General features: G+C 39.0%; 2 protein-coding genes across 2 annotated transcripts in view; one reads left to right on the plus strand and one right to left on the minus strand.

Moving 5' to 3' along the window:
• Nucleotides 1–23,575, minus strand: part of LOC115232616 — a 111,760-nt gene that overhangs the window by 33,590 nt on the left and 54,595 nt on the right. The window lies entirely within an intron of this gene.
• LOC115224399 (mucin-19-like) overlaps nucleotides 3,084–23,575 on the plus strand; it is a 212,505-nt gene continuing 192,013 nt past the window's right edge. The window contains exons 1-5 of the mRNA XM_036512075.1: nucleotides 3,084–3,243; nucleotides 15,359–15,487; nucleotides 16,496–16,557; nucleotides 18,158–18,262; nucleotides 22,575–22,745. Coding sequence (XP_036367968.1) covers nucleotides 3,167–3,243; nucleotides 15,359–15,487; nucleotides 16,496–16,557; nucleotides 18,158–18,262; nucleotides 22,575–22,745 — 544 coding nt within the window. The 5' untranslated portion in view covers nucleotides 3,084–3,166. The remainder of the gene's footprint in view (nucleotides 3,244–15,358; nucleotides 15,488–16,495; nucleotides 16,558–18,157; nucleotides 18,263–22,574; nucleotides 22,746–23,575) is intronic.

The raw sequence follows: 23,575 nt of genomic DNA on the forward strand, positions 1-23,575 counted from the left end.
CAAAACTTCTGTGAATATGTTATTTATGTATTTTGTTGTTCAATGGTACATTTGTATCATATGAGTTATTTAAAATAATTGTTCTTGACATAGCTGGTATTTCTGTTCTTAGAAGTGATTGAAACTGTACATTCTTATACCAGGACTATTATCGCTCTACACCTGAAAAACAATTATGATAAATAATATGAAGACTAAAACGATAAATTTTGTATGCAGACCAAAACTAGTGTACTGTACTATCATGTAAATTTTCATCAAAATCCCTCGGGTAGTTATCTAGAAAATCTAAAAAGATAATCATGGACTATTATCTCGGTTCGCAGTGTGTGTGTGTGAGTGTGTGTGTATACACGCACACACACACATATATATAGTGGTTGTCTACTCCTTATGCAGATTCTGACCACCTCCTTAAGTACACCTTAGAACCATCATGGTGCCTGATGTGGCTTTTTAAACAAGGCAATATTTTGAAAAGACACCCACATTGATTGCACTTCTGGTTTGGACCCCCAAGAGCTGTAGTTAAGTTCTGTTCTTTGTGGATTTTAAAATGTCTTTTGAGGCTTCCGTTTGATTTGTAGACCTTATGGCATATATTGCATTGAAAGGTACACACAGACATAGAGGCAGAATAGTTGGTGGGAGTTCGTTTTTCATGGGCCCGCAAATGAGATTTTATATATATATATATATATATATGTGTGTGTGTGTGTGTGTGTGTGTGTGTGTTGTGAAATTCCGGGTTGATCATTTCTTTTTCTTGTCAAACAAACGCACGTTCTTCACTTGTTTATTGTTGTTCTTTTTTTTTATCTTATGTCCATTGTCTAGAAATCCTTCATCACATACCTGTGACCTCTTCAGCGTCTCTTCCATCCCGCGTGTCTCCTGTTCTGTTTAGTCCATTCTATCTGTCTATGGTTTATATCCTTACCGACGCATCCCTTTACGCCTGTATCAATGTGCGCATGCGTGTGTACGCGTGTTTATGTTTTGTATGTGTGTATATGGGTGTATTTACTATATTGTTTTTATCCGTGCCCTCTACATAGTCTCTTTTTATATTTTTCATTCATTTAATTATTTATCTATTTTTTTTATTTGCCTTTATTTCAAGTATGCGTGTATGTAGCTTTTGTGTATGTGTGTATATGTATCTTTTTGTGTATGTGCGTATATGGGTTTGTGTATTATACTGTTTGTATCGTTGTCTTATTTTCTCCTTCTGTCTTCAGTCGTTGTGTTTCGTAGTGCGGTAGTGGTGGATGTAATTGTTCCATTTGTATTTTCTGTTAAGCCTCGGTCTGTCTATTACTATATGTGTAGCCTCTGTAATCTGTCTAAGTGTCGTGTCTGTTCTATGCGTTGATTACACCTTAACCTCTCTGTTATTAACCGAGCCTCTATGTTCTTATTGAGCATATCGATAGAGCACTAACGAGCTTTTCTCCTATTTGAGTTTCCCACCAGTGTTCCCCACTCTGCTCCCCCATGCTGAGCGTAGTCTCCTCAATGTATGTTGTCATTTTGTTTGTTCACCGTCCTTCAGCACATTGTAAGTTGTAGGCTGTCTTCCACCTATTCGATCCAATGATGGACACTCCTCGGGAACAACGATAACACAGGCGCAGTAAAAGTGGTGGCTATGAAGAGGTGCGCACTTTAATTTGAATACTACATTTTGCGTAATGGTTCCCAACCTGTGGTCCGCGGACCCATGATTGTCCGCAAAGGTAGTACTGAGGGTCTGTGAACGTGTTAAGCTGATAGACTTTACAATATCCTGGCGTCCGTAGGAAATTTCATTTAAATTAAAGGTAATACAGTTCTATATTTGAGAGCTGAAGAATTATGTACATTATTTACATTTGACGGATATTTGTCCTCATCTTGTTTATTGTTAACACAACGTTTCAGTTGATATACCCTCCGGCCTTCATCAGGTGTCTTGGGGGAAATTAAAGGCGAGCTAGTTTTTGATGGAGTTTCTCTATATGTTTCCATTGAAGTCTAATATTGGCTCCGTACCAATTAGATAATACAATTCTATATTTCAGAGATGAGGAATTATGTACATTATTTACACTATTTACATTTGGCGGATATTTGTCCTCATCTTGTTTGTTGTTAACACAACGTTTCGGTTGATATACTCTCCAGCCATCTTCAGGTGTCCTGGTGAAATTTCGAACCTGGGTTCTCATTCATAAGGTATTTTTCAATGTCATTATTATTCAGGTCACTGCCTGGAATCAAACTCGGAATCTTGGCATTAGTAGCCCGCGCTCTTAACCACTACGCCATATGCCCGTGGTAGTGAAACGGTTGGGAACGACTGGTGTAGAGCGATGTGAGCAATGTGAATGACTTTTTAACATTTAGTACAAAAGAATCAACCCCCGCCTCTGCAATACTTTTGATATAAACCTCGTATGTAGATATTTTTAAAGCAGTTCATTGATTGCCAAGTTATTTTATTTACATCACAGATTTCTGGTATGTTTTCTATTAAAATCAATATTTATATCGATTATTCTTATTTGTTTTCGATTTTACTGGTACCACTTCTTTCATATTTTTTTTAAATCTTTTACCGACCATTTTGTTTTTATCGATTATGCCATTTGACCAAACAAACATTGGCGATTTAACAGTATTTGTTTAGTTGAAAATCCAGCTGTTGTTTTATTCAATAGTTAATTCAATGCTCCAACACTCTTACAGCAATAGTCATTAATTCTATGTATAATAAAATACATATTTAATTATGAGAATTGTTAACGAAATTCCAACAAGATACATAAATACACGTCTTTTGTTTCTTTAAATATTTAACTTTATTTCTAAGTTTCGGAAGGAAAAAAACTATTGTGTTAAAGAATATGAAAAATATATTTTAATAAGTGTTGCTTAAAGTGTAAAGATAACACAGGCTTAGATAAAAGATTGTTTCCGGTCGATTAACAACGTTTAATGATTTTGTAAACAAATATGCTACATCTGTTGAAATCAATTAAGTAGGCGTTAAGAGGGTATATATATATATACACCCGAAACTGAGACATTGTTGCCCGAGTCAGTTACTACTGCAAGGTTACATCACAGCTATATCTCTTCTGTAAAGTTGAATTGGAAAAGAAAAAAAGGGTTTCCATATCAAATGAATAAGGCTTCCACAATGCTGGCCAAATTTTGGCTGGGCATAATATGTATTTTGGGATCTTCATATTTCGCACGGTAAGAAATGTTCCATTTGCGATTAATTCTTCAAATTTATTCTTTATCATTCTTTTCATATTTCTTGAGATAACGAAAACAGTTCTTTGAATACATTTTTAAGAATAATGGCTCGGAAGAACTGTACAATAGTTTCAAACTAGGGAAATAGTGCTGTAATTCTCATTTTCCTGTTATTTGGTTTCACTGGTGCTACAAGTTTATTAACGGTTGCAGCATCTCTAGATTGATGATGGCGGGGCGGTTAATTTTTGTGGCACTTTTATAAATTGGTACTGACAAGGTAAATGAAAATGGTGAAAGAGTTCCTGATAACCAAATCTCTGAAAGGAAATGATTTAGCGATGTTCCCAATTCGAGGTTTTGTTTAGATCCAAGTCAACCTCAAACAAGCAGACCTTTAATCGAAAGCATTTCAAGTTTGCTTGTCCCTACTTTTTCGTCTTTTGGACATTTACCCCCATAATCAAATGTTTTTGTAACGTAGTCCATATATATTCTCTATATCTTAAAACAAAAGCGTGTGTGATTAGGCTGCCATTTCTAGCAGCTACTATACTCCCTTGCAGCCCCAGAGGATATTTGTCGTGGTGCAATTTATGCCATTTTTATATTCAATATAAGAATAATTCCATTCAACATTAAAATATTAAAAGCATATGACATAATAATTAACAAGCTTTTAGGAAATAAATTAAAAAATTATAATAAATTAGTGAATAAATTGACAATGCATGGAACGATATAACGTAAAGATCTGCCCTTTACTCTTTTACTTGTTTCAGTCATTTGACTGTGGCCATGATGGAGCACCGCCTTTAGTCGAACAAATCGACACCAGGACTTATTCTTTGGAAGCCTAGTACTTATTCTACCTGTCTCTTTTGCCGAACCGCTATGTTACGGGGACGTAAACACACCAGCATCGGTTATCAAGCAATGTTGGGGGAAGGGGCAAACACAGACACAGTCACACACACACACACACACATACATATACATATATACGACAGGCTTCTTTCAGTTTCCGTTTAGCAAATCCACTCGCAAGGATTTGGTGGGCCTGATGCTATAGTAGAAGACACTTGCCCAAGGTGCCACGCAGTGGGACTGAACCCGGGACCATGTGGTTCGTAAGCAAGCTACTTACCACACAGCCACTCCTACGGCTGAGAATGTATTCCTTGAGAAGAATCTTTTGGTGAAAATTGCATTAAAATGTATTCGCTAGGAAAAAAGTTTCGTGACTTTATGTGAGGAAAAAGATAAGTAACTCCCAAAATCCACTTTGGATCAAAATATCTCAGCTAATATTGAAGAAAACTATGCAACCGTTATGTTCAAATGAAACACCTCTGTGAGATAAATCTTATGGTGGAAACCTCATCAAAAAATATTACCTACAAGAAACGTTATTTGTTTTTAAGTAACAAAAAACGATGATCCTTTTATTAAATCAAAATAATTTTGTCACTTTAGAGACATTTAGCGTTATGAAAGAACACAGCCAACGCGAAGGATCGCTAAGCTTAATGGTCCAGAGCGCTTAGCTGTAACTCGGGAGGTATTGGGTTTGAATATTCGTAGTAGTTTGGTGGCTAACAGTTTTTTTCCTGTCTTCCAAGGCTATTTAGCCGATCTTCTTATCTCTTTTCACAACTCTCCAGCGTTCGACATTTCCTTTATTTTTGATGAACTATTCGTGGACAATTTCAGAAATTTATTTAGCAAATCCTAACTTCATCAGCAATATCTTCAGTTATTTTTTTTCTTACTCTGTACTCGTCAAAGTTTAAATTAAATGGTTGAACTTAAGAATACTCTAGCAATTTGCGTCCGCAATTTTCATTCTAGCTTAATTGAAAGCAAAGGCGGTGATCCAGGAGAATCGTTAGCACGCCGGATAAAATGCTTAACGGCATTTCGTCCATTCTGAGTTCAAGTTCTGCCGAGGTCGACTTTACTTTTGAAAATAAATACCAGTGACGTACTAGAGTCAGTATAATAAACTTACCTCGTCTCCCGAAGTTGCTGGCCTTGTGCCAAAATTTGAAGACAATATCTTTTTTTGAATACCGATAATTCATTTATTATAAAATTGTTCTATTAAAATTAGACTGTTAGAATATTCTTAGCAGATTGCTAGAATATTCTTAAGTTCCACCATGTAATTCAGCTTGGCCAAGTACAGAACAAGCGGTAAAAATAACTTAGAATATTTCTGATAAAGTTATGATTTCCTAAATAAATTTCTGGAATCGTTCATGAAAAGTTCCTCAGATAGTGTGGGCACTTTCTTGTGATTATATTCCTTTACTTTAAATTGCAAATTTTTATAATTTAAGTTAAAATTTTTGATTGAAAATTTCGTTGCAAAGATACAGTTAGAGGAACTGATGCCGTTTCTATAACACCTTCCAATTAATTGGTTGGTATTTCAAATTTCTTTAGGGTTGACTTATCAAAGACTAAAACTATTTCTTATTCTGTATGAGGCATACAGTCTATTGATGTTTTTATTTATTCCCGTGTTAAACCTGATTGAGCAGACCTATGATCAGGACCTTTCCAGCTCGATCATTCATTTCTTTTTAAGGTTGCGACTAGAGATAAATGATTGAATATGTCATTTCTTTATTCAATATAAGGGAGATTTGACTATTATATCCAGCAAATCAACGTTCACCTAGGATCCCACGTTAGTTCATTTATCGACACCTTCCTGGTTCGGCTGCTCTACATAGATAAAGGGCAAATACCCTGAAACTGTCTGCAGATGCCTGACCAGGAAGGGGAAGCGGCTGGCCTCTCCTGTTCGAAGATTATAATGGACACAGGTTCGTGTGTGACATAGCTAGCTAGAGACGTTGGCCTCTTGCAGCTAATCAACGGCAGCATTCGTCCTATTTTTCTGGATTGCCATGTTAGCTTGGCGATAACTATTAATATCACCGTGATCACCGTGACCGACCAGGCTATCAGATGTTGCTACACATCGCTGGTCACAATGCGCTTCGCATTATTTTAGCCTTCAAATGACGCCACCCCGCTGGCTAAGCGAGCAGGCCAACAGACGAAAGAGTGAGAGAAAGTTGTGGCGAAAGAGTACAGCAGGGATCGCCACCATCCCCTGCCTGAGCATCGTGGAGCTTTTAGGTGTTCTCGCTCAATAAACACACACAACGCTCAGTCTGGGAATCGAAACCGCGATCCTCCGACCGCGAGTCCGCTACCCTAACCATTGCGCCTCCAACTATTAATATATATATATATATATATATATATATATATATATATATACACACATAAAAATACACTATATACTATTTAAATGTCATATATAATCCCTTAATTGCACGAATTCAATACTGACTTGCCCAACGTGTGGACGGTTAGATATAAACGAAGTAGTCCCAACGTAAGTGTATCTAGGAGTGTATAGTCTGGTATTTTTCTGCTTTTCTGTATTTATTTTCAAGATAATATAGTGTGATTTGAAGGAAATTTGACTACTATTTCCAGCCGGTTGTGCAAATGATTTGTGTTCGGTAAACTTACTGGAAATAGCAAGTAATTCTCCCTTTCATCATACCCTACTGTTTCAAAAAATGGCACATCGGATAAAAGTATGACAAGAAAAAACTGCCTGCGTAAGACGTTTCGGTGAAAGCTGTTCTGGGATTAAGCAGCAAGAGAAACAACAAAGACATCAACAACAAGAGCTGATGTAACTCTATCGTTACGCTTGACCTAACATAGAACGTCCCATCTTTTCTCAGACTCGGTACACCTAGGACTGTATTATTCAATGAGTCCTTTTGAAGAGAGAGAGAGTCGAGGATGATTTGAAGATCTGGCTAGCACTTCTAGCAAGTCGGGTAAATGTGTAGAGGATCCTTTGGTCAGTTTTATCGTCATTTAGCATTATGTCAAACCTTATCAGCAGCTCTATGACCCAAAGCGTTTCAGTTATTTTTTTCTTACTCTGTACTCGTCAAAGTTTAAATTAAATGGTTGAAATTGCGTCCGCAATTTTCATTCTAGCTTAATTGAAAGCAAAGGCGGCGATCCAGGAGAATCGTTAGCACGCCGGATAAAATGCTTAACGGCATTTCGTCCATTCTGAGTTCAAGTTCTGCCGAGGTCGACTTTGCTTTTGAAAATAAGTACCAGTGAAGTACTGGAGTCAGTATAATAAACTTACCTCGTCTCCCGAAGTTGCTGGCCTTGTGCCAAAACTTGAAGACAATATATTTTTTTGAATACCGATAATTCATTGATTATAAAATTGTGTGATATTCACAGGCGAATATCTCATTACTAGGATATGATTTGTAGGATATGTGGCTGGTATTTCCAACAGCGACCACGTAGACCGTCTTACCGACAACCAAATTTCAGATGATTCTTAACTCTAATTTTACGGGTTGATAAAACCAAGAATGTTGCTAAAACAAAGCTAGAATCGAACACACTGAGATATTCTTTTCTACTCTAGACACAAGGCCCGAAATTTTGGGGGAGTGGGCCCAGTCGATTAGATCGATACCAGTCGCAACAGATACTTAATTTATCGACCCCGAAATGATGAAAGGGAAAGTCGACCTCGGCGGAATTTGAATTCAGAACATAGACAGACGAAATACCCGTTTGTTTACTACCCACAAGGGGCTAAACACAGAGGGGACAAAGAAGGGCAGACAAACGCATAAAGTCGATTACATCGACCCCAGTGCATAACTGGTACTTATTTAATCGACCCCGAAAGGATGAAAGGCAAAGTCGACCTCGGCGAAATTGAACTTAGAACATAAAGACAGGCGAAATATCGCTTAGCATTTCGCCCAGCGCGCTAACGTTTCTGCCAGCTCGCCGCCTTTAATATTCTTTTCTACTCTAGGCACATGGCACAAAATTATGGGGGAGGGTTCCAGTCAATCTGATCGATCCCTGTATGCAACTGGCACTTAATTTATCGACCCCGAAAGGATGAAAGGCAAAGTCGACCTCGGCGGAATTTGAACCCAGAACGTAACGGCAGACGAAATACTGCTAAGCATTTTGCCCCGGGTACACACAGAGGGGACAAAGAAGGACAGACAAACAGATTAAGTCGATTACATCGACTCCAGTGCGTAACTGGTCCTTAATTTATCGACCCCGAAAGGATGAAAAGCAAAGTCGACTTCGGCGAAATTAGAACTCAGAATGTAAAGACGGACGAAATACCTATTTCTTTACTACCCACAAGGGGCTAAACACAGAAGGGACAAACAAGGATAGACAAACGGATTAAGTCGATTATATCTTCCCCAGTGCATAACTGGTACTTATTTGATCGACCCCGAAAGGATGAAAAGCAAAGTCGACCTCAGCAGAATTTGAACTCAGAACGTAACGGCAGACGAAATACCTCTAAGCATTTCTCCCGGCGTGCTAACGTTTCTGCCAGCTCGGCGCTGATCACCCTGAGATATTAACAATTAACTAGGGTCCGGTCCAAAGTACGCTTTACGTCCATTAAAAAACAACCGTAATTATCAGAGGAAAGATTAGATCGACCCTATTGTGCAACTGGTACTTAATTTATCGACCCCGAAAGGAATGAACGTCAAAGTCGACCTCGGCGGAATTTGAACTCAGAACGTAATGACAGACGAAATACCTATTTCTTTACTACCCACAAGGGGCTAAACACAGAGGAGACAAACAAGGAAAGACAAACGGATTAAGTCGATTACATCGACCCCAGTGCGTAACCGGTACTTAATTTATCGACCTCAGTGCGTTACTGGTACTTAATTTATCGACCCCGAAAGGATGAAAGGCAAAGTCGACCTCGGTGGAATTTGAACTCAGAACGTAACGGCAGACGAAATACTGCTAAGCATTTTGCCCCGCGTGCTAATGTTTCTTATTTATTTACTGCCCACAAGGGGGTACACACAGAGAGGACAAACAACGACAGACAAACGGATTAAGTCGATTATATCGACCCCAGTGCGCGTAACTGGTACTTATTTAATCGACCCCGAAAGGATGAAAGGCAAAATTCAACCTTGCGGAATTTGAACTCAGAACGTATAGACAGACAAAGTACCTATTTATCATTATTATTATTATTATTATTATTATTATATCAGAGTGCAAAGCTTGTCATCAAAGTGACACTGGGATGACATATACGAAGCCCAGTATACCCATCATGATTACCTGTCTCATAAGGGTACACCAGGCACATGCATCGCAACCATATATGCGCGACATGATGAACTCATATCAAGATAAACAGAGCATTGCAGTTGGGGCCCAGTTAGAATTTTCTTCGGGATCAATAGCCCACCCCACTCAAAAGGTCCCCGAATAAGAGTTGCTCAAGGATGTTGAACGACACACCCATGTTTCCAAAAGTGAATTATCCAAACCCCAAAGATTTCCTCTCAGCACATGGCTATGATGCTCCCCCACTTATTCTTCACGTGATCAGATATGCAGATATCATCAGCCACTAAGGGACATACTCAACTGATTAAGGTCAAACACCTGTCGAGCAAATCTGTGTTATTGAGCAGAATATTTGCTGTAGCCCATCCCTTATGCCAAGACTAAACAATGTACATAACACTTCCAATCAGTTAAGATCAGAAGCCACGAGAGCCACTGCCTGGTCCTGTATCGGGGCAATTATTATTATTATTATTGAGTGAGAGAGCAGTGCAGCCATCAAAGTGACACTGGGGTAAAATATACGAAGCCCAGTATACCCATCATGACTACCCATCTGATAAGGGTACACCAGGCACATGCATCACAACCATAGGTGCGCGACATGGTGATCTGATATCAAGATAAACAGCACATAACCTTGCAAGTGGAGCCCAGCTAGAATTTTCTTCAGGTGGAGTAGACCATCCCTCTCAAAAGGTCCCTGAATAAGGGTTGTTTAAGGATGTTGAACGAAACACCCATATTTCCAGAGGTGAATTATTCAAACCCCAAAGAATCCCTCTCAACACATGGCTATGATGATTCCCCACTACTTCTGTTCATGATCAGAGATGCACATATCGTCAGCCACTAAGGGACATGCTCAACTGGTTAAGGTCAAACAACTGACAAGCAAATCTATGGTATTGAGCAGAATATTTGCTGTAGCCCATCTTTTATACCAAGACAAAGTAATGTACATGATAACACTTCAAATCAGTTAAGACCAGAAGCCACGAGAGCCACTGCCTGGTACTGCATCAAGGCATGATCATTATTATTATTATTATTATTATTATATTATTATTATTATTATTATTGACTGAGAAAGCAGAGTATGCCATCAACGTTATATTGAGGTATAAATATACGAAGCTCAATATACCCATCATGACTACCCGACTGATAAGGGTACACTAGGCACATGCATCACAACCATATGTGAGCGACATGGTGATCTCATATCAAGATAAACAGCACATGACCTTGCAGGTGGAACCCAGTTAGAATTTTTTTCAGGTCAAAGGTTATTTTAAGATGTTGAACGAAATACCCATGTTCCCAGAGATGAATTATTCAAATCCCAAAGAATCCCCCTCAACACATGGCTATGATGCTCCCCCACTACTTCTGCACATGATCAGAGACGTAACATCAGCCACTAAGGGACATGGTCAACTGGTTAAGGTCATACAACTGACAAGCAAATCTGTGGTATTGAGCAGAATATTTGCTGTAGTCCATCTTCGTCGAGGTCGACTTTGTTTTTCATCCTATCGGGATCGATTAAGTACCAGTGAAACTCTGAGATCAATATAATCAACTAGTCCCCCCTCCTCCAAATTAGGGGCCTTGTACCGATAATAGAAAAGATTCTGTTCAGAATTCAATTTCCGCCTTTCATTTTCGGTCAATTTTGCCTTCCATCCTTTCGGGTTCGATAAGATAAAGTACCAGTCAATCACTGGGGGGCGATCTGATCGATTAAACATCTCCCTACATCAGTATCGCTGTTACTACTACTACTACTACTCAGGGCCGGGCACTAGGGTTGCTGGCGCCCCGAGTAAGCTGAACTTCGGCGTATACTAGGTAACGGTTGTGGAAATTTCCTTGTCTTTGTCATACCCTCCTTGGCGACCCCTGGCACATGACGCCTCGGTTGACTGCCCGAGTTTCCAGTATATTGAGCTGGCTTTACTACTACTACTACTACTACTACTACTGCTACTGCTGCTGCTGCTACTACTACTACTGCTATTACTACTACTACTACTGCTGCTGCTGCTACTACTTCTACTACTACTAGGACGAGCAGTCTCGGCCGTCGGTTAGGAGTGAATTTTAGTGTTTTGCGATATTCTATTATTCTTTTACTACATTATTTCATAAAATTTGCCATGACGGCATTACAAAGAGGGGACAAAGACGAACAGACATAAAAAGGTGACATAGCTGCTCCTTAATCTGGCTACGGTTTGTCTCGCAAGTCAAAATAGACTTGTTCAGCTTCCAGTAGCCGGTTCCTCTCTTAACCATTTCATGGTCAGTGTAGGACACCTGAGCAAGCTGTAGACAACTAAAGCTATCCCTATCTGTAGCTCTTATGGCTATCCTGTCTACATAAGACTTGAGCCTTCCGTCGCCATTAATCCAGGTCCACTCTGGGACGTTCGAATGGTCAAGCCTGTACCGATCTGCTAGCTGAAATCGTTTAAACAGATCCAGGATGCGTGAGTTCTCTTTCCTACCGGGCGAGCCAACGATATAGATGCGCGCGTCAACAATAGCGTTAAAGTCTCCTAACCCCACTAATGTCTTCGACGTCACGAGAAAGTTCTCCAGGCGCCGATAAAAATCAGTTTGGAATCCTCTAGAGTTTGATCAACCTAAAGGCCTTACTGCTGTATGTCACATCAAGGGTGACCAGCCCACTTTCAGGGTCTACATAAACCGTACTTGTCTGCAGATCCAAGCCTTTGTGGATCAGTACCACTACACCCGCTCGTCCTCCGGTCTGGCCAAGAGACATGATTTTCTCATAGCCATTCAGGAGCAGCGAGAAGGTTTGTAAACTGTCCAGCTTGGTCTCAGTGATCTGAGGTCGTCGAGAAAATAAGCTTGCTTCCAATTCAAACTCAGACCACGCACATTCAAACAACCAAGGTTAAGTGCAGTCATTAAAAAGCAAAAGTTCTACTTACTCTTTACGGGTGACGTTGGGGCTGACCCCACCACACGCTTGTCAGCCCCTCCTTCCTCCTTCTTCTTTAGATAGTTTGGTAAATCCTGAATATTCCAAACGGCCTTTGGATGCATTTCCCTTAGCCTCCTGTATACGGTTTCTCCTGTCCAGGTACATCTCTCTTTGAGATGCATATCATACAGTTTCGTCGTGTGCTGTGATGTCACAATGTCGTTTGTGTATTGATTTCGAGGATCGAACTCGACTAGCACCAGTTTTTCTATTTCTGGGATAATTGGGCGGGATCATTTTTTTTCTGTCTGTGGTGCTAAATCTTTGTTACTTTTTGTAGGGGATAGGGATGGGGATGGTGCATGTGTTCCCTTTCGCACAACAGTATACCCCTCCTCTGCCACCTCCATAGTGTCGTCCGAGGGAGTTACACTTTTTCCTTTCGGTGCCAATAAATTTAAGGGGGCGGGTATTTTTGTTTTTGTTGGGGTTTGTGAGAGCAGGGGTTGGGTGTTTGAAGTGTTTTGTTAAGAGGCCAGCACCGCAGTTGGGGGACTGGGAATTTTTACTTGTGTGAGAGCTGGTGTGAGGGCTTGGGGACAATTTTTGGGGTTTGTGTAGGACCCGATGTCTGCGCCATTTTGTTTTTTATATTTTCTCTATTTCTTTTTTTTTCCTTTCTACACAGTCTATACGATTGTGGCCCTTTTTCCCACATTCGTAACAGGTGGGCTTCCTGCCGCCCCCCCCCCACCTGAATTCTAAGGCCCACAAGTACTCTCTCGGGAAGCATTTGAATGGCTTCCTGCGATCCCTGCACAATTGCAGTAATGGTCTGCCTGAGCCAATTCTGGGGAGCAGGGCATGTAATTTGGAGGAATTTTATTTTTTCCTCCCTGTTAATCAACAAGGCGGTCATAACCTCCTTCGGATCTGCCATCTACCCACACCATCAGCACGATTTCCCCCAACGTCACGGTCTCTGCCAAGTTCGCCAAATGACCCTCCTCCACCTGAATAATTAATTGGAGTGTCCTTCCTTTCCACCCTCCTTCTTCTGTTTCTGTGGCTTGGAGGACAGCCACCTTCACCTCGCTTCCAACAAGGACAGCTGCCGCTTCCCAAGCCACTTCTATATCCGGTGGAATTACTTCTACCCTCACCTTGTAAGTCTTTCTTCCAAGATACGTGGACAGAAGCGCTACTTCCTCCTCCTCGCTTCTTCCACTGTCCTAAACTGGACAACCACCGTTCTGTATTTACTTCCTCTTGTTATATACGCAATTTGGCTCGATTGTTCCCTCAGTGCCTTTTCCATTTTTCCGTTTCCACCTGTTCAAACCTCTTATTCACCACGGAGTGTACTTTGTAGGTGATGGTATTCTTTTCCATATTTACCATAACCCTTTTCGGGAGTAATAACTTTACGTCACTGCCCACCTTCTGTGTCATCTTACACAGCTCGTCAAAAATCAACACAGCGAATAAACCGACGCATGCGCGTAAGCGAGCTACTTTATTTCATCAAATTTGCCATGACAGCATTACAAAGAGTAGCTTGCGAGATGGACAGAAACATTAATGAGATGAATGATGAAAAAAGAAGTTGAATTCAAATGATATTGATGGGAGAAGATAAAAAAACGCCCGCTGATTTTTTGCTTCTCTAAAACATTATTCTCTTTTTTAAAAAACAAAATGAGGTATTAAACCTCTTTAGCTTATTACAATTTTTTTTTGTCTTTAAAAAGAACACGCAAAAATGAGGCAATAAACCTCTTACCCAGACAGAGACACCAAGTCTCTTCAATCATCCCCTATCAATTCTCTTGCCGCCTGCAGGCAATCCCTCTGCCGCAAGTCGGGGCACCAAAAGATACAATTGTAATCTTCCTTCGAACAGGACTCCAATATTCGAAGGAATTCTCTTTCTTTCACCACCAGTGGCGCCACCTGCGACGGCCAATGCTGATGATCAGTACAGTCTGAGTCCATCAGGTCCTTACCATCAAGACAACTCTCAACAAAGTTGTCAACAACCCCTCCCCTAAGATAGAATACCACATATTCTTTTATTCACTGGAAGGGGCCACAGCTTCCTCTGTCCGTGGCACGATTCCCACCGAAGAGGCCTCGGGACAAGCCGGCAGTACACTGCACACCTCCGGCACTATCCCATTGGTTTTTTCCTTTCTTTTTTATCTTTGATGCGGGAGGGGTTGGCTCCTTCGCCATAACCGCAGGAACCTCGCCTCCTCTCGCTACTTAATACACAGACACTCCTGCGGCTATTTTTTTTTGTGGTGGTGGTGGGGTTCTCTTTTTTCAGCTGATTTCTTGAATTGCTCCAATAAATTTCATCAGTATTCTGCGGGGGAACAAATCGCTGTATCCAACTCCTAATACACAATTTGTTAAATGAAAATTAACGACATCATTTCGCTTTCTATTCGATTTCCCGTCGTTGTCTTGTAACAGAAATAAACAAATATCTTAATCTTTAATATGTTAACTTTGCTAATTTGCATTATTTACATTATTTACATTTGACAGATATTTGTCCTCACCTTGTTTGATTTTTAACACAACGTTTCAGCTGATATACCCTCCAGCCTTCATCAGGTGTCTTGGGGAAATTTTGAACCTGGGTTCCCCAAGACACCTGATGAAAGCTGGAGGGTATATCAGCCGAAACGTTGTGTTAACATCGAAAAATACCTTAGGAATGAGAACCCAGCTTCAAAATTTCCGCATAACACCTGATGAGAGTATGTCAGCCAAAACGTTGTGTTAACAACAGATAAGATGAGGACAAATATCCGTCAAATGTAAATAACGTAAATAATGTAGATAATTCCTCATCTCTTAAATATAGAACTGTATTTGTTAATTTATTTACTCAAATATTGTTTCTGTTTATCTACTTTTCAGGGCAACACTTTGTAATGTAACTGAACACAGCACAGTTACGAGAAATGCTTCCTGCGACTCCAATTCGTTTCTTCTGGTCCATGGTTACAAGCTCGTCACCAGTTATGGTGGTGACTGTTTATACCGAAAGTAAGTTGAATTCTATTTTTTTAAAATTCTTAGTCTTTTATTTGCTTCAGTCATATCACTGCAGCCATGCTGGGGCAGCGCGCCTTTTAGTCGAACAAATCGATCCCAGAACATACTCTTTGTAAGCCTAGTACTTATTCTATCGGTCTCTTTTGCCGAACCGCTATGCCACGAGTATGTAAGCACATCAACATCGGTTGTCAAATGATGGTGGGAGTGACAAACACACACACACACACATATATATATTGAGACGCTAATTTTTTTTCTTTTCCTAGAGAGTCAAGAACACCATTGTTAAAAAAAAACAAATAACATTGCCTGCGTATAGCGGTATTTCGTGCTCGGATCTTTTCACTTTGACCGGCAGATTTTTTTAATAATTTCTTTGTAACTAAACACTTTTAAACTTCGTATACTAGTAGAATGTGTTACATAAAACATCTTTTTCTCTTGGCTTTGTTGAGAAAATTTTGTAGTTTATAAGCTATTTCTTGTTATATTTCTTGCATTTCGGCAATTTCACCCAATCAATGACGTCTATTGAGGTGAATACAATTTCTGCGGTTGTTTGTCAACAGCAATTTCTTGCGGTATCATATCAATTTGTCACTGTTATTTATGACATATTTCATATCAGTTACGTTGGTATGGATAAAAGATTATCGTTATTAAACTTTTATTAATAAACACATATTCTAAGTTCACAACATATGCAGTTTTAATTTTCCTCTCTGTTGCACAGATACACACATTACATATTATATATTCGTTTAAGAAACAGATTGGGTTTATTTACATTTCTGAAGAAAAAAGATACGGATCTTATCACTCTGACCAGCAGATTTTTAAAATAAATTCTTTGTAACTAAACACTTTTAAACTTCGTACACTGATAGAATGTGTTACATAAAACATAATAAATTCAATTTGAAATTTAGAGTCGAAATTTAGATTTCTTCTAGAAACTGTATATAATATTAAATTGTTATTTTTTTCCCCTCACAGAGAAATCGTAGAAACAAGTCAGACGTGTTGCGATGGTTGGACAGGACAATATTGCAACATACGTAAGTGGGAATATTTATTCTTGAGATAGTTTCTGTAGGTATATAGAAATTAGTGCTTAAAATTATATGTAGATGTCTGCAAACGCTCGAATTTAAGCCTTTATTGAATTCATAATGTTATTACAAATTTTATATATATATACAAACATTTATTTATTTTAAATATTTTAATTAATTATATCTTATTTTTTATTTTTTATTTAAACAAGAATATATTTGTTAAGATATTTCGTATTTTCTAAGATTATTTACGCATATTTATCAATTTATCTAATTAATTATTTTATTGTTTTTATCTTTAGCCTGAAGAGTGACAATATTTATATTGAAGTGATTTTACTACTATTATCATTACTATTATCATTTCTTAAATATAGCCACGAAACACGTGTCGTTATTATACTAGTATAATTTAAGCCTCTATCGAATTCATATGTGAAAAAAGGAAAGCATTCCAACCAATAATGCGCTATGAAATTATAAGTTATGTTGCCACGCAAAAGAGTTGTTATTACAGAAGCCTGATGTATTTTGATTTTAGTTTGTTGTGGGGTTGCTCGTGTCGACCTGGTTAATGGTGATACATTTTAAACGTCTGAGTCGCCGTGGATGACCATGTTGTAGTGTACGTCTGGAATATTGCTGCTGTTGTTGGCTGTGTGAATAAGGAATGATGCCAACCCACGAACATTTAACTTTAATATTTATTGCCGGACACGATATTTGGTGTTGGCTATTTGCAATGACAATTAATCATAACTGCAGACTGGAAGGAGAGAAAAACCACATCGTGTCCGTAAAAACTACTTCTGGGACATTGTGGGTCTGTCTGAGAACCCGAATTCGCCTATTCGAAGTTCGAAATTGTCCACGTGAATGCCGAAGGCTGCCTGCCTGGCAAGAGATGAGTCAGTCAGCTGCCCTCAAAACTCTGCGACGAGTAAGGCGCCAAACTGTTTTTATAAGGTGGAAAAGGGTTACATTTTAGAACATCCCAGAGGCCATACCAGGCTACAGCATCAGGCTAACTTGTCGATTCATAAATCAATCACGTGAAGCTGTGGTGGCTCGCTCGTGATGTCTAGTCGAGTATCCAGCGGTTAGGGTTCGAATGACCGGTACAAGTTCATACCACCAATTTCAAAGCTCACTCCCGTGTTTTTTTTTTACATTGGTTTCTTTATAAGCAAATCAATGTATTCGAGCTTTTCAATATATTTTTACACAGATTTGTACATGCGTGCCTTTTCTTTATGCGCACGCAATTTGTTTGTGTACATGCGTTGAGTTTAATGGATTGTTGAGGTGTTTGTAGTAAAGCTCACAGAGAACTGAGTCTGCGATCCATTTTCGATTACTAGTTGTAATTGTGTTACTCGCTCCACTGATAATCTAATAAAAGACACGAACACCACAATTACTACTACTCAACTACATTGGAGTTAGTAAGGTTGTGAAATTTCTGTTGAATACTTCTGGTCACGAAGAGTCGACCATGTCTTCGTTGCATTCATGCATGCCATGAGTTAACGTTCACTACTTAATTTGTTTCCCATAAACGTATTCTGTAAAGTGCACTGTAACCTGTTTTTGTTTCCAGCAATTTGTACGATAGCATGCAAAAATGAAGGTACTTGTGTTCAACCAAATAAATGCCAATGTATGGAGAAGTATAAAGGTTTATACTGCGAATTCAACATGGCAGGTATGTATATGTGTTTATATTCGATACCTTCCCTAATCCTCCATTTTACTTTGTTCGCTTTCAAATCGGAAGGTTATTTGTTAGACGTCTATCATTTCTGACGTTCTATATCTTATTTAAATCCTATATTTCTAAAACGGTGGTTCCCAACCTTTTCGCTGTAGTTTCCAACCCTGTTATTTAACTGAGTTTTCCCACGGACCTCTTTTAATATGTTTATATGAAATTTTGAATTTTGCTCACGGACCCCAGTACTACCTTTTGCGTACCACCAGGGGTCCGCAGAACGCAAGTTGCGAACCACTGTTCTAAAACTTCAAAACACGATAATATATATGCAGAATAGAATTTTTTTAGGTAAGCTATAAAATACTAAATACATAAATTGCTAACCTCGTATATTGAGTAGGCATATCGCGTATGATTATCTGACAACAGACAGGTGACGTCAGTAATTACTCAGGGTAATCAGTTGATGACGTCTATGTAGTAAAACACACAAAAAATAAGCGAAGCACAGGCGCGCGTCTGAGATGAAGACAGATTTATTTCTGCTTTTATAACACATAAAGAAAACGTTGTTGTAGGAGTGTACGCAGCACGTGTACTACAGCAGTATTACGCGAAGCTTAAATACTGAGAAAGGCAGCGGCGAATTACGCCTACATATTTTACAAAAATTCAAATATTTTGCATTTTATGCATAGTAATCAGAGTAACTTCATAATTTTAATGAATTAGGTGCATATTTTGCCATAAAAGGAAAATTTTGCTATCGATCTATTTTATTCAAGGTAGGCACTACCTACCTTGCCTACCTAGGCGGCACGTTCCTGTTTGACAAACTGGACTAAATACTTTGCGGTATTTCGTCCGTCTTTATGTTCTGAGTTCAAAATTTGGACGAGGCTGACTTTGGTTTTTATCTTTTGAAATCGATAAAGTACTCTTTGAACACTGGGGTCGATTTAATCGATTAGCCCCCTCCTCCAAATGTCTAGACCCAGTATTTCTTTTTATCACAAGTTTTATTGGAACACCTGGAGTTTTGTATGCGTAGCAGGCTTACTACCTGCAGCCTACGGTACTATGCTATCGTTTATTTTTTCCAGCTATCCAATACTTTCCTGGTTATTCTGGCCATGCCAAAGGGGCAAACCTTTTATAACAATTCTACTGGGCTCTCTATTCCAATTTCCTTTATAGTCCCCTTGATGCCTTCTGACACTGTTCCCAACAATATTTGACACTATCTTCACCTACTTCATTTTCCATAGCCAGGCTATTTCATTCTCAAGAGGGTTGCATTTATTATTATTGTTATTATTATTATTATTATTGTTGTTGTTTTCCCTTCTTCAAATTTTCTTCCATTTCTCGTCGAGTGTTTTCCGTACACCTAGGGTAGAGAAGCTCATTGTATGCATTCCCAGATTTCACACGCAATTTCACAGGTAAAATGTGTATTTAAAAAAAATAATAAAATAAATAAATAAATTCAAGAATGAATGTTGTTTTCACAGCGATAGTGCTCTTCTCAGTTCATGAGTCGTTCCAGTTAACACGATTTTTTTGCACTTCCTGTAGGGATGGTAAGCCTAGTATCATTTTCAAACATGGCCAATGAGGTAAATCCGAGGCGTGGTTATTGCTAGTTGAAAATTATTATTATTATTGAGTGAGAGAGCTTTGCATGCCATCAAAGTGACACTGAGGTAAAATATACGAAGCCCAGTATACCCATCATGACTACCCATCTGATAAGGGTACACCAGGCACATGCATCACAATCATATGTGCGCGACATGGCGATCTCATATCAAGATAAACAATGCATGACCTGGCAGGTGGGGCCCTGTTAGAATTTTCTAATGTAATCCATGCATCTGCAGCAAGACACCTATCTCTGTCCCTCTAATAAGTGGCAGACTGGGTCTAAAAATATTCGTTGCCAGGAGACTAAAGAGGACCACCGCCAACTACAAGATGGCCCACCTGCAACTAAAAGGGGGCCCAACCAAAACCTCAATGCTATCTTTTTTTCTTTCTTTTTTTGTTAAAAGTATTCTTTTCAACTGCCTACAAAGGCTGAAATAATGCATTCTTCCAGGAGTGAATTAAAAAATTCTCAAACTTGAGGAGATGGGCCCCTTAGATACATCAGGCAAACTGGCAACCTGGCCAGTCTGCCACTGCCTTTAATCTCTCAAATGGCACCAACCCACCCCATCCAATACTTCACTCCCAGTTGAGTGTTCTTTGCCCTTTTTTACACTTATTTTTTGTCTTTTAGCAAGGTACTTAGTGTGAGAAAGTCACTGATACTGGTGCCTCATAAAAAAAGTACTTAGATCAGTCTGCAAATTGGCTGGCATTGTGAAAAGCACCCAGTTGTGGATACCATGCTAAACAGACAATGGAGCCAGGTACAGCCCTCAGCTTTGCCAGCTCCTTTCAGACAATCCAACTCTGCCATCATAGAAAACAGATGTTAAATTATGATGGCCACAACGACGACGGCGATGATTATATTAATGGTGTAAAGCAGACAATAACTCATTTTCTACTACTTTGAGAGTGGAGGCGCAATGGCCCAGTGGTTAGGGCAGCGGACTCGCGGTCGTAGGATCGCGGACTCGCGGTCGTAGGATCGCGGTTTCGATTCCCAGACCGGGCATTGTGAGTGTTTATTGAACGAAAACACCTAAAGCTCCACGAGGCTCCGGCAGGGGATGGTGGTGATCCCTGCTGTACTCTTTCACCACAACTTTCTCTCACTCTTACTTCCTGTTTCTGTTGTACCTTGTATTTCAAAGGGCCGGCCTTGTCACTCTCTGTGTCACGCTGAATATCCCCGAGAACTACGTTAAGGGTACACGTGTCTGTGGAGTGCTCAGCCACTTACACGTTAATTTCACGAACAGGCTGTTCCGTTGATCGGATCAACTGGAACCCTCGTCGTCGTAACCGATGGAGTGCTTCTACTACTTTGAGAAACAAATTAACAAACCTGCACACCAAACTGTTAATCTGTTAATCGTCAATTAATGAAGTTAACATTTTCGTTTACTATTTAACTTTTAAGTTAACTTTTTGAAATCATTATTGGATCAATTAATTAACTTCCATTACATTTAACTCCCGTTAACTCAAGTCAACTTGAGTTAGCTTCCATTTACTTTAATGGAATTGAAGTTAACGGTTTTTATTGTTTTGGCACTTTTTAATGTTGCTTTTGGGTGGTTTTAGAGCAAAAACAGATGTTTTTTCTTAAATTTTTTCCTTTAATAAAAATTAATGTTAACAGTTTATCGGTAACTTCCATAACATTTTAAAAGAATTAACTGATTCACAGTTATCGAAGTTGACTTTTTGGTTAACAGATTAACAGTTAATAAAGTTAACTTTTTGGTTAATGGTACCCACCTTTGCAAATTACTACATAATTGTATCACAATAAATATATTTTCAAAAATAGAAATATTATTATTTCTAAATCTCTCTAAAGGAGACTATGGCAGCAGGACTGAGTATAAATAGTTATTGGCAAGCTAACATGGCAGTGCAGAAAAAAGGGACAAACGCTGCCGTTGATTAGTTTCAAGAGGCCATCGCCTCTAGCTTAGCTATGTGACACACAAAATTGTGTTCAGTACAATATCTTTATATATAAAAGTGAGGTTGTGTGCTGTCTGTCTCCTACGATTTAGATTCCTAACTACTCCCACATTTTGCGGTGCAGTTTAACCAAAACCGGGTATCTTATAGTCGTGATTCATATCGAGCCCTTCTGGGTATTAGCGCGTCTACGATGAGTCTACCATTTAAAAAAAAAATTACCATCAATTTTTCCCATTTTTAATGCATCTTTGGCATATATAAGGGAAGTAACTCTCTAAAAATTTAATATTAAATCTCAGAACGTAAAAAGCTACATATTAAATCTCAGAACGTAAAAAGCTACAGTAACACCCCCGCCCCTTTGTGGTTAGCCATATTGACATGGCTATTATTATACTTTACATCTCTAAAAATGCTTATATAGTTATTTCCCTTACAAACCCGAGCAATGTCGGGCGATACTGCTAGTATATTATAAAATATATAACAAAATATATTTTCGTTTCTAACATGCAAAAAAATATTTTTATGATTTGGGAAACAGCAATGGTTAAATGCAACAATTAAAGGTTTCTATATCATTCTTTATTTCTAGCTCACAGTTAAAATTCATGACAAACATTCATTAACACACAAGGTGTTTGCATTCTACTAATATTCAATTTGTTTTTGTGTATTTTCTCACCTACAGGTGTGACTGATGACTTGAAGTTTTGTTTTGATACAAATCTATGCAATGAAACCGCCCTAGAAGCGCATTCCGGTAACTTGACAAGCATACAAGATTGTTGTGGTGAGAGAGATACCGGTTCTTGGGGTGTAGCCTCAGCGGAATGCACTACCTGCAACTTTCAGAAGAGCAGTACGTAAATCTGTCATAACTTATAACATGTGAATTTTCAGGTCTTATGCTTATACTAGAAGGAATTATAATTTTATCTGTCGTTACGTTCTGAGTTCAAATTCTACCGAGGTCGACTTTGCCTTTCATCATTTCGGGGTTGATTAAATAAGTACCAGTTAATCACTGGGGTCGATGTAATCGACTTAATCTCCTCTACATTTAGTCCCAGTGATCAATAAAGAAATACAAATTACTATTATAATTATGATTATTATTAGCATTATTATTACTATTATTATTAAAACAGTGAGCTGGCAGAATCATTAGCACGCTGGACGGAATGCTAAGCTACACTCTGAGTTCAAATTCCTCCGAGGTCAACTTTACCTTTCATCGTTTCAGGGTCAAAACACTGGGGTTAATGTAATCAACTTAATCCCATCCCACCCCCATGCAACATTGTGGCAAAAACTTGAATCTATTATTATTATTATTATTATTGAGTGAGAGAGCAGTGCATGCCATCAAAGTGACACTGGGGTAAAATATACGAAGCCCAGTATACCCATCATGACAACCCGTTTCATAAGGGTACACCAGGCACATGCATCACAACCATATGTGCGCGACATGGTGATCTTATATCAAGATAAACAGTGCGTGACCTTGCAGGAGGGGGCCCAGCTAGAATTTTCTTCTGGTCGAGTAGCTCACCCCACTCAAAAGGTCCCCGAATAAGGTTTGTTTAAGGATGTTGAGCAAAACACCCATGTTTCCAAAGGTGAATTATTGAAACCCTAAAGAATCCCTCTCAACACATGGCTATGATGCTCCCCCACTACTTCTGC

The sequence above is a fragment of the Octopus sinensis genome, linkage group LG2, assembly GCF_006345805.1.
Source record: "Octopus sinensis linkage group LG2, ASM634580v1, whole genome shotgun sequence".
NCBI classification, from domain to species: domain Eukaryota; kingdom Metazoa; phylum Mollusca; class Cephalopoda; order Octopoda; family Octopodidae; genus Octopus; species Octopus sinensis.